This window comes from Moschus berezovskii, chromosome 17 (genome assembly GCF_049115385.1).
Source record: "Moschus berezovskii isolate FMDL1 chromosome 17, NW_MosBer_1.0, whole genome shotgun sequence".
In the NCBI taxonomy this organism is placed as follows: domain Eukaryota; kingdom Metazoa; phylum Chordata; class Mammalia; order Artiodactyla; family Moschidae; genus Moschus; species Moschus berezovskii.
The window spans coordinates 55,195,913-55,208,378 of NC_142476.1; the positions used below are offsets into that span (position 1 = coordinate 55,195,913).

Consider the following 12,466-nt stretch of genomic DNA (forward strand, 5'->3'; position numbering starts at 1 on the left):
AATCAGGAAACTAAGGTGCTCTCCAACTCCAAAAATATATTCATTCTGTAGCATCGGAGGGGAAAATGCATAGCTCTGATGTATCCTCTTAGAAAGAAAATGTGACTTGAGTCACTTCTAGTGAGGTGGATGAACCCAGAGCCTGTTATACCAGTGAAGTAAATCAGAAAGAGAAAGACGAATATTGTATATTAACACAAATGTATGGAATCTAGAAAAATGGTGCTGATGAACCTATTTGCCAGGGCAGCAGTAGAGACCCAGACATTTAGACAGAGTTGTGGACACAACGGGGCAAGGTGGGCGGTGCGAATTGAGAGAGTGACATTGAAACATATACACTGCCATAAGTAAAATAGATAGCTAGTGTGAATTTGCTGTATGACAGAGGGAGCTCAACCTGGTGTTCTGTGACAGCCTAGAGGGGTGGGATGGGTAGGGGATGGAAGGGAGGTTCAAGAGGGAGGGGACATATGTATACTTTTGACTGGTTCATGTTGTTCTATGGCAGAAAGCAACACTACATTGTAAAGCAACTATCGTCCAATTAAACACATAGTGAAAATAAAAGCTAGCAGGGTATTTGCTAATCATAAACGTTGTCGGGTAGGGAGATATTTATTTCTTTGTACATGATTCATGCTATAAATAAAGTGTTAACAGAAGAATTAATAATTATTTCCAAATCAATGCTGAACTGAATGCATGACATACATGTTAAAGTTTCAGTTCAGTTCAGTTCAGTCGCTCAGTCGTGTCCGACTCTGCGACCCCATGAATCACAGCACGCCAGGCCTCCCTGTCCATCACCAACTCCCGGAGTTCACTCAAACTCATGTCCATCAAGTCTGTGATGCCATCCAGCCATCTCATTCTCTGTCGTCCCCTTCTCCTCCCGCCCCCAACCTTACCCAGCATCAGAGTCTTTTCCAGTGAGTCAACTCGTCACATGATGTTAAAGTTTAAGAGACCAGAAATCAAGGTGATAAAATGTTTAATGTAACTTTTTAGAAAATTGTTGTCTTTTATAAAATGCTAAGAAATAGAAGTGTTTTTAAACACCTGTGTTTTCTTACATGGGCATATTTAAAATCACAGTCTTAACTTTTTTTTCCCCTCTAACCTTTTATTACTCTTTTTATAGATTGGGTACTAATTTTTATTTCCTTGGGAAAAATAGTAAACTTCCATTGTATAAGTTTTTATTTAATTGGAGGCTAATGCAGAGTGAATTGGAGCCTATTATACAGAGTGAAGTAAGTCAGAAAGGAAAAAAAATACAGTATGTTAACACACATATATGAAATTTAGAAAGACGGTAACAGTGACCCTATATGCGAGGCAGCAAAAAAGATGCAGATGTAAAGAACAGACTTTCGGACTCTATGGGAGAAGGCAAGGGTGGGATGATTTGAGAGAATAGCATTGTATAAATTTTTAAGAGATTATTAGTACATTTCTCTTTATAATTCACTTTGAGCTAGGATTTTAATGGAAATGACCTCTGATTAGGTATTATAACTAAAAACTGCTGAACTATTTTTATTTTTAAATGTATTTCCTTACAGAACATTAGCCCTGATTAAACCAGATGCAGTATCAAAAATTGGAGAAATAATTGAAATAATAAACAAAGCTGGATTTACTCTAACCAAACTCAAAATGATGATGCTATCAAGGTAAATTTTTTTATCATTTTCAGTTATATAATGTCTTGTTCCTTTTTTTAAAAAATTATCTTTCATGTTGTTGTTTAAAAACTTCCACAGAATGACAAAGAATAGATTAGTAATCTTATTAGAATGAGAAAATATAAGATAACAGGTAATCAGATGCGTAAATCATGATTGAATTCTAAGCAAGTAGGAATTGTCAGGTTATACTAATAACTATTAACTATTTATTAGACATTAATTTTTTATTTTCTTTCATAACCCCATCAGTGTTTCTTTATCTATAATCTTTTATATAACACATTGTATAGAAATTATAGAAGAAATGAAAATTAGATTATTCATATTTGACAAGGAACTCTTACTGTTGAGATTTCAAAAGTGATGTGTTTGGAAATGTTTTAGTTTGGAAATGTTTTTGTTCCTCCCAACATATTATATGTAATTGGTAGATATACCTATTTACTGTTCTGAAAAGCAAGCCATTTTATTTGACCAGATATTTTCTAAGTTATTAAGTGAAAGTTAGACTTACCCACTCCAGTGTTCTTGCCTGGAGAATCCCAGGAATGGGGGAGCCTGGTGGGCTGCCGTCTATGCGGTCGCACAGAGTCGGACATGACTGAAGTGACTTGGCAGCAGACTTACTATAAGGTAAGGGAATTAGTGTAGTTGTTAGGCAGGGCTGGACCCAGCAGTTTTGTTACTTACCAGTGATTTATGTTTGGTTAGGTGTCTTCTCACTGCTGTTCCTGGCTCTCTCTCCCATGGGACAGTTGCTTTTTTGTCTCTACGAGAACAGGGACAATGGATAGCAGTGGAAATTCAATATTGAGAAGTCTGCTTCCTAGAAACCTTAACAAAACATCCTCAATTTTACCCCCAAAAAAGACAATTTGAAATTTCCCCCTCTGTAAGATTTCCCAGCTCACATATATTCTAGAAAGGCAGACATCTGTTTCAGACAGAATCTAGAGCCAGATTAGGTTGTGGCTCTGTACAACTTACTTCTGTGTTTCAGTTTCTTCATGTGCTTAATGGAGATTATAATATCACCAATATTGTAAAGTTGTTATGAGGGTTATGTGAGCTTAATAACAGTAAAATGCTTTGAAAAATTGTTGCACACAGTAAGCGCATATAGGTGTTAGCTATTAGTGGTGGTAGTATAGTACTTACCAGTGCTGTCATTATTACTTAGTAGAAACAGAGGTCGTGATCCTTATGAGCATAGTTAGATTTGTCCCGTTTCTGTCTGTATTGAAGATGCTTGCCCTTAGAGCAGGCAATGGGGCTGAATTCTGAGAGATGACTTTGAATAGTGTTCCGTTCCGTTCCGTTCCGTCGCTCAGTCGTGTTCGACTCTTTGCCACCCCTTGGACTGTAGCCTACCAGGCTTCTCCGTCCATGGGATTCTCCAGGCAAGAATACTGGAGTGGGTTACCATTTCCTTCTCCAGGGGATCTTCCCAACCCAGGGATTGAACCCGGGTCTCCCACATTGGAGGCACACACTTTAACCTCTGAGCCACCAGGGAAGCCCTTGAATAGTGTTAGTGACTCCAATGTTTGATATAGACATAAAAAAGTTTTAATGTCACTAACATTGAATAGTGTTAGTGACATTAAAACATTTTTATGTCTATATCAAACATTGGAGGTGTAATCTGGCATCAAACTTCCCACAATAAAGCTGCCCCAAAAAACTTAACAGCTGTTTAAATTGTTTATAGCGCCTCATACATCTCTATTAATATTACTGTCAAGTCTTGGATTTTACCTAACTTAAAAGTTCATAAGTCAGTATGTTACTCTCTCAGGGATGCTAGCAGAAGACATGAGACTTCTGAGCCAGGGACACAGGGCTTGATTAAGTTCAATTAGCAGCATGAACATCGTGTTTCTGTTGGCTCCCGTTGCCTTCACGTCCTATGAGAATAATATGAGATGGGCCTGGGTAGATGTTGCACACACAGTTGATTGCATCACAGCTGAGGAGGGTTGAACTCAGGTTACCCACTGTTTCATTAGCAAGCTGTAAACAAGTCTGCTCTTTGTACTAAGGAGACATGACCTCATCCCTCAAAGTCACTCACTATAAACATAACTCCAAGAAATGGCTAGGATAAAGAGTAGTTGGGGCCTTGCATTCTTGGCATACCCAATCAGATGTGTTAGGAAGGCAAGAGACCCACAGAGAAGTGTCTCCCAAAGCTTAAATCTTCTCAAAACTTATTTGCTCAAACGTCGGCTCCTCCCTCATGATGGTATCTGAAAAGCAGCAGCTGGGTTCCATTTAACTGTACTTCGAATTCTTGGATCAGGGCCTGATTCAAAGTAGGCACTAAGTAAATATTTCGTAAAATAATTAATAGATCATTGTGAGAATGTTATGAAAACACAAGAAAACATAACAAAACAAGAACAGAAAAGACTTCTGTAGGTGCTGATGCACTTGTTTCTCTCCATCTAAGCCTTTTAAGGGAGGAATTAAATAAAAGTGATGAGAAAAAAATTCATGAACTCATTTTGGTTTCAGTGATAGATTTTGAATGGAAGTAACTGTGGAGTCAGTGACATGTTAGAAGAAAACAATAAAATACTTTCAGTAATTAATAATTTTTATTAATGTTAATGATGATTTTGTTTTCTTAGTAGTTCTGTAGAATTGGCTAGATTAGTAGTCTTACTGCTAACTCTTCTAAAATACTCCCCATTTGAACTTTTCAGTTTTACCTCATTTTAAGATTCATACAGATTATCCATATTAGTTTTGTGAATTCTTCTGCTTACCCTCTAGAGTTTTTATTTTTATTTTTCTGAAGTTGGTAATAGAAAGGTCATAAGCAATCAGAAATTTGGGTTCATGTCTCCTTGCCCTTCTTCCTTTACTAAGTAGCATTTTGATCTGGATAAGTTATGTAATCATGCTGAACTACATTATTTTTAAATGTAAAATGAAGATGATCATACCTATTTCAATATATTGTTGTGGGGAATAATAAAATTTAACATTGGCATATAATAGGCTCTAGAAGGATAAGTTTTCTTCCCCTTTTTTGCCTTTGGGCAAATTTTGTTTTCTATACTTGCGTAGTATACTTTCATAATCTCTTCATGGCCAAAGAAAATATTTTAGTACATTTGGTTTGGATAAAAGTATATCCTGATATATGAATTATTATATGAATTCATTATATGAATTATTGTGTGAATTTATTTTTTAATGGGCCCATAATATCTTAAAGCATTGCATCAAGCCCCTGGTGGCTTGAAAAGAATTGGCCTGCAATACAGGAGACCTGGGTTTGATCCCTTGGTTGGGAAGATCTTGTGGAGAAGGTAATGACTACCTACTCCAGTATTCTTGACTGGAGAATTCCATGGATAGAGAAGACTGGTGGGCTACAGTCCTTGGGTTCACAGAGTCGGACATGGTTGATCAACTAACATATAAAATCTTAATGCATTGCATACTAAATTATCAAGCCTGAAAGTTTAATCCTTTGTTAGAGGATACTTTGCTATTTTAAAAAATTGATGATGACATGTTTGTCACATACTATGAACTGTTTCAAGCCTTTGAGAAAACTATGAGTTTGAGACACTTGGTTTGATTAGTTGAAAAGTCTAAATAACTTTTTCAGTATGTGTAAAATTCCATTATCCTATTTATTTTCTCCATGGTTGTGGGACTATAAATTTAAAAAGTAAATCCTGATTGCCACTGATAAATTCAGATTTCTGAATATCTCTATATTATCCCTTTTTTGGGGGATGTAAGTTCAAGCATTAGTTTTTAATACAGTAATAACCAGTAAGAGTACATTGATGTGCATGATTTGTCAAGCAGTCTTTAAAAACACAAGTCCCTAGTCTTTCTTTTGGAGCAATCTATTTAAGGAAGAAAATTTCAACTATTAAATTAAAATTCTAGCCTAGCTCTCAAGTTAAAGCCTGTAGAAGAAAGTAAAAACTTTTGAATTTGTAAAGATCTTTGCAATAATTAATATTTTTCTTTTCATTGATAAAGATTACAGATTTTTTGATGTTCAACTTATGTGAACTTTAAAAAACAGTAATTCTTATTGGTCATATATTGTTTTTAGAATGATAGAGATGGTAGTGAAAAGAAAGATAGTAGACTTGAACATGAACAGTAAAATATTGCCTGTTATTCATTTTAATTTTACATCTTAACATAGATATGCATACTAGCAAAAATTTGAAAGCAGGGGGCATTTGAGCAGAATATTTGGTGAAAAGTCCTTAAATCACATATGGATCAAATAGATAATTTCATTATTTTATGAATATAAGTTAATTTCCTTGCATAGTTCTTAAATTTTGTAATTTTGATTATTTTATAGGAAAGAAGCAACAGATTTTCATATAGATCATCAGTCAAGGCCCTTTTTAAAGTAGGTACTGAATTCAGAGCTCATGGTATATAATGGAGGATATTGTGGAAAACTAAAGAGTTATAATTTCATAATTCAAAAATCTGTTACATGAGAATAATTTGTCAAAAAGTCCTTAGCAGGGACTTCCCAGTGGTCCAGTGGCTAAGACTCTGCACTCCCAATGCAGGGGGCCCAGGTTTGGTCCCTGGTCAGGGAACTAGATCCCATATGCCACAACTAGAGTTCACATGCCTCAACTAAAGATCCTGCATGTCACTGCTAAGACCCAGTGGGGCAAATAAATAAAATATAAATATCTAAAAAAAAGTCCTTGGCAACATCTTGCAACTGCAGAGAGCTTTTTTTCTAAGAATTGGTGTGTTTTTTCCCCCTCTCCTTTTACTAGGTGAAAATTTTTTGTTAAATAAATATACTAAACTTTAATCAGAAGCAAATGGCATGAATTGTTTAAATTATAAGGAGCATAGCTTTCTTTTTAGATTTAAATAGAATAAAAATAGAGTAATAACTACATTTATGTTGAGTATCTATTTGTGTTTTAAACTATTAACGGTATTCTCAATGTATGTAAAACATTGTTCATAGAACCCTTATGTTAACTAATTTGTTTGATACATTTTGCTGTTTGAAATACAGCAACAAATATATTAGAAAGTGAATCTATGTTCTAAATATTTGGGTTGTATTTAAAGTTAAGTGAATATGGTGTACTTCATTACTGTTGACAAAGGAGAAGTGCTTACTTTTCTAATAATGAAGGATTAGCCAAGCTACGGTAAACATTCTAGTTGGTATCCTGTACATAATAGTGTTTTATTCAAGTTTTACATAAAAAAATCTTTATGTTATAGGTTATTTTAAACAAAGCATTATCAAAATAGTCCCAAACCTTGTGTAGAATAGGCATCCATAATTCTCTTGGAAATTGTTCTTCGTTATAGTCTTTGTATATATTTGTATTATTACAACTTCTAGTTTAATGTCTTGTATGTCACTAGACCAACTCAGTGCTTAGTGACTGAAAATTTATTGTCATTCTTTGAATTCTAATAAATCTACACAGAAATTATTGAATTCTTACTGCAAATATATTCCAAGACATCACTCATCACTTTGTCTATTGAGATTTTATTTGACTACCATGTTAAATTATGTGAAAATAAGAAGATTCTTCTGTACCTTTCAGAACAATGCAAAAAGCAATAGATCAACAATATGCATTTTAAATCAATGAAATAGTCTTAGTTCACTGAAACATTGATGCTTCTGCTAACAGTAATTGGTTTGACAACAATAGTGATTTGTAGTGACTCAGGCTACTGCAGGACACTCAGTTTATGAAAACTTTACCTTGTTCATGTAAAATTCACTATGTCCAATAGTTCTGAGATGATAATATTCATATTCATAGCTATGTGATTAAATACGCAAATGGTAGTATTTCTTTGTTAAGAGAGATGCCTGGGTTAATACAAAAATGAAGCAAATCAGTCTTTCACCTGTTTCACAGTGAGCTGATCCAGTTTATTACAAGTGGACCTATAATTGCCATGGAGATTTTACGAGATGATGCTATATGTGAATGGAAGAGACTTCTTGGACCTGCAAACTCTGGACTGGCACGTACAGATGCTCCTGAAAGCATTAGAGCCCTCTTTGGAACAGATGGCATCAAGAATGCAGCTCACGGCCCTGATTCTTTTGCTTGTGCTGCCAGAGTAAGGTGTTTTTAAGCTATTTTAATTTGTTTTGGTTTTGCTAAATATTTGATGTCAGAGTAAAGCATTTTGTCACAGCTGACTTAAGGTGGATTTATACAGCTGATCTAATAGTAGAAGAAACCTTTGACCTTTTGCCTGTGATTAAACAGACTTTGAGCAAGCTCTGGGAGTTGGTGATGGATAGGGAAGCTTTGTGTGCTACAGTCCATGGGGTTGCCAAGAGCTGGACAAGACTGAGCAACTGAACTGAAACAGTGTTTCAGTGATATGTCTCCTTTGAGAACTGGTCACATCACTGACTCGATGGACATGAGTTTGAGTGAACTCCGGGAGTTGGTGATGGATAGGGAGGCCTGGCGTGCTGTGATTCATGGGGTCACAAAGAGGTGGACATGACTGAGCTTCTGAACTGAACTGAACCTGTTCATGGTCTGAATAAGTTTCTCCAATTAAAATACTTGTCTCGTTTTATTCCAAAGACTTAAATCACTGAGGCTTATTAGTAAATGAATTATTCCTGTAAGAATACCAGTTTATGGAAAGTGAATATTCAAAAAGACATATTCTTTCTTTGACTCAGACTTGACACCATATTTTCAAGCTTAACATCCTTCCTTTTTCTACATATAGCTAGTGTTTATGAAAGTTTTTCTATTAATAATTCTCATTTTAAATTTATATAAAGTATTACTCCACTGGGTTTATACTGATGTTGAATTAATGAAATGCAAGTTAACTCAGCATTCTGACAAGTTTCTCAGCTAATTTAAGATGGTTTTTAGTCTGGCCATATATACAGTGGAATAATACTAGCAAGTTTTATGATATGAAAGTGAAAGTGTTAGTTGCTTGGTCATGTCTGACTCTTTGCAACCCCATGGACAGTAGCCCGCCAGGCTCCTCAGTCCATGGGATTCTCCAGGCAAGAATACTGGAATGGGTTGCCATTTCCTTCTCCAGGGGATCTTCCCGACCCAGGGATTGAACACTTATCTCCTGCATTGTAGGTGGATTCTTTTAGTGCTGAGCCACTGAGGAAGCCCTTATATTTTGATGGCTGTGGAATATTCTCTTGCATGGACAAAGCATTTTTACTTCAGCATTTCCTTACCTTTGGATGTTTTGTTAGGTTCCAGTTCTTTTCATATTTGTAATAAGGGTGCACTGATCATGTGACTTCATATTTCATCAATATCTTGGTTTATTTTCTGAGAACAGATTTCGTATTTGACATTAGAATATGTAGATTTCAGTATTTTTAAAGAATGTCTTAAATTGGGTCCTTTACGAAAGTGATATTTAAAATGACTGTGTGAAATTTTCAGAGACACCTGTAACTGGCAACCGTTTATTAATGTATTTTATCATGATGGTTAAGGATATGAATGTAGATTAGTCATATGTTTTCGGAGATTTCACATGGGGTCTTATCAGGGTGAAATTTATGAAATGGTATAAGTATATACTTAACAGTTTATATAAAATACAGTACAAAAAACTGTATACTTAAAGCTGATCAAATTGAGTCTGAGTTTTATTTTTGGGGAAAGTTACATATCTTTATCCTTCCCTGCTAGGTCATTTAGAGACATATGAAAGGCTTAGAGTAATAGCAAGGAACCTCAGAAAGAGAAAAACTTTATGCAGAATGTTTAAAGCAGCTGAAATCACAAAAGAGTATGAATTTTTTTGTTTGACATTATCAGTATATTTGTTTTTTGAAGTCTCTGAATTACTTGCCATATAACCGTGACCTAGTAACAGTGTTCTTGCAGATATTAGCTGGATTAATAGGTGAGATAGATATGACAGTCAGCACAAGGAGAAAGAGAAAGAAAAGGCCTAGAATTACTCACTTTCACCAAGATACATTTAAGTGGCAATCTTCATATTTTTGCCTTAAATACATATTTCCGTTCCATTCCGTTGTTCCGTCGCTCAGTCGTGTCTGACTCTTTGCGACCCCGTGGACTGTAGCCTACCAGGCTTCTCCATCCATGGGATTCTCCAGGCAAGAATACTGGAGTGGGTTACCATTTCCTTCTCCAAAATACATATTTATTCATATATAAATGAGTACTTGAAAAACTTGGGTTTTCATTTTTTTAAACTGAGCAAAAAAATTGAGACAAAAATAATTGGTCAAATAATTGGTTAAACTAGAGTTAAAACATTCTAGCATTGCTTTTTACATCTGAAAGAGAGGTGATATTATAGACAAAGTTCAGGACTTTGGAGTTAGTATGATTGCATTTTGAAACATGACATTGTCACATATTAACTCACAAGGGCTTGTTCCTTAGGCCTTCTGAATGTCTTTTTTTCTCATTTGTACAGGGTAGATAAATAAAAATTCTTCATATGTTAAATAAACTGCTTCTGAATTTCAATCATTCCAAAATGTTTATTGAGAAGCTATTGTGAACAAGGCAAAGTCCTGCTTCTCATGGAGCTTACAGCTCTTTTAATGTCAGATAATAAATAAACAGATCTATAACTCTGATGTCTACTGATAAGTGCTCTGAAGGAAATAAACCAGGAGAAGGGCACAGAAAAAGACCAGAGTCCGGAAGGATCGTGTGTGGAGTGGAGGTTTGGAATGCTATTTAAAAAAAAAATTATTTTTGGTTGTGTCTGGTCTTAGTTGAGGCATGCGGGATATTTTGTTAAAGTACCCAGGCTTTCTAGTTGTGGCAGGAGGCTCAGTAGTTGCAGCGCGCAGGCTTAGTTGCCCCTTATCATGTGAGATCTTGGTTCCCCTACCAGGGATCAAACCCACATCCCCCTGAATTGGAAGGTAGATTCTTAACCACTGGACCACCAGGGAAGTCTCTAGAATGATGTTAAATATAGTATATTCAGAAAGTCCTTACAGTCTCTGGTTTGAGCAGAGATCAGAAGGAAGTGAGGGAGAAAGCCGTGCAAATGTCCGGGGTAAAGTGTTCCAGGAAGAAAGGGAGCAATACATGTAAAGATTCTGAGGTAGGAACGATAATTGCTGTGTTCAGGGAACAGTGAGGAGATGAGGCCAGTGATGCTGGGGCAGAAATAGCTTCATGGAAATAGCTTGAAGATTAGGTCAGGTATAACCAGGGACCAGGTCACATAAGGCCTTGTAGGACATCTGGAACTTTGAAATTTATTGTGAATGAGACAGGAGATGTTGGAGGGTACTGTGCAGAGGAGTGACACGATTTTTCTAAGTTTCATTTTTACTACTGTTAATAATGGACAAGTTAGGGTGGAGGGACCTGTGTTGTGGGAAAAGTTGGAATGGGAGGTCAGCAGGTGGTTAGTGAGGTTGTTAAAGGGCATGTGGCATGGACCAGAGTGGCAGATGTGGAGGTAGTGGATGGATTCTGGATATATTTTGAAGGATTTCCTGATATATTGGACAAGTGGAGAAGAATCAGGAATTACTAGTTTCTTCCTGTTGTTTATTTTTGGCTTGTGCAATTGAAGGATAAGGAAAAAGGTGGGATTGAACAGATTAATGGGAGACAGTGGAAATTAGAAATTCTGTTTTGGATGTTTTAAATCTGAAATGTCAATATGGATGTGTAGTTTAGGGCGGAAGTTGGGCCGGAGGTTAAAATGTAGGAACCATCAGGATACAGAGAGCATTGAAAGCCATGGGACTCAAGGACCTCAGCAAGGCAGTGACAATAGATAGTACTAGACCCCTCACGAGTACTTAGGGGTCTGCGAGATAGGAGAAAAGCATTAAAGGAGACTGAGAAGAAGTGACAAGTGAGGTGGGAAGAAAACCAAGTAATGAAAGCATTCCAGGATGTAGGGATCAATTGTGTCAAATGCTGTCGGGTCAGGTAAGGTGAGGTCTGAGAATTAACCAGGGTACTTGGCAACATGGAGGTGGCTGGGGATTTTCATGAGTAAACTTCTGTAGAATGAAAGCCTAATTAGTTGTAAGTTTAAGAGGGAATGGAAGAGAAGAAGACAGAATGAAGACATCTCTTCTGAGAAGTTTTGTTGCAAAGGAAGCAGAGAAGGGGAGCTGTACAAGGGCCCTGTCCTTACAGTTTGCAGTCCTCTACCATAGCTTCTTGTCACACTAGGTTTACTTCATTCATTCATTCACTACCTACCAGGACCCTGTAGGTATTTGAGTTTTCACCTGTACCATACAAGTTCTCTGAGAATATGTAATCAAAGCATCTGGTACAGGTCTGCAAGCGGTACTTGGTGATACTCATCAAGAAGAGTAATAAGCAAAGACATTAATACAATAGAAAGATACTTGTCTAAGGAATGGAACATTTTAATTCTAAAGAGTCATTAATGCTGGAATCACTCAAGTATATATGCTACTATTTGAACAGTTCCTCAGATTGGTTTTTTATTTGTTTTTCTGGCCACACCATAAGGCATGTTAGATCTTAGCTCCTCAGCCAGCAATCAGACCTGCACCCCTGCATTGGGAGTGCAGAGTCTTAACCTCTGGACCACCAGGGATGTCCCCCAGTTGGTTTTTTTTAAACTGCATACCAGTGTGGTACAGTAACACATCCTATTATCTTTCAATTTTTTAATTTAGTGAAAGTGAGTATTTACTTTGAACTCTTTGTTTTAGATACTGAAGCACCTACAAGGCTATGCAAGTTAGTTCTTTTTGGGGGCAATTACCAAAA

The 12,466-nt window shown here is 36.3% G+C and overlaps 1 protein-coding gene across 5 annotated transcripts in view; it reads left to right on the forward strand.

The window, feature by feature from the left end:
- NME7 (NME/NM23 family member 7) overlaps window positions 1-12,466 on the forward strand; it is a 249,687-nt gene that overhangs the window by 53,998 nt on the left and 183,223 nt on the right. For 4 of the 5 annotated variants that reach the window (XM_088845487.1, XM_088845488.1, XM_088845490.1 and 1 more), the window contains 3 exons: window positions 1,569-1,679; window positions 6,043-6,093; window positions 7,607-7,814. In XM_088845487.1, the coding sequence (XP_088701613.1) occupies window positions 1,569-1,679; window positions 6,043-6,093; window positions 7,607-7,814 (370 nt within the window). The remainder of the gene's footprint in view (window positions 1-1,568; window positions 1,680-6,042; window positions 6,094-7,606; window positions 7,815-12,466) is intronic. The other variant, XM_088845489.1, reaches the window with a different exon arrangement.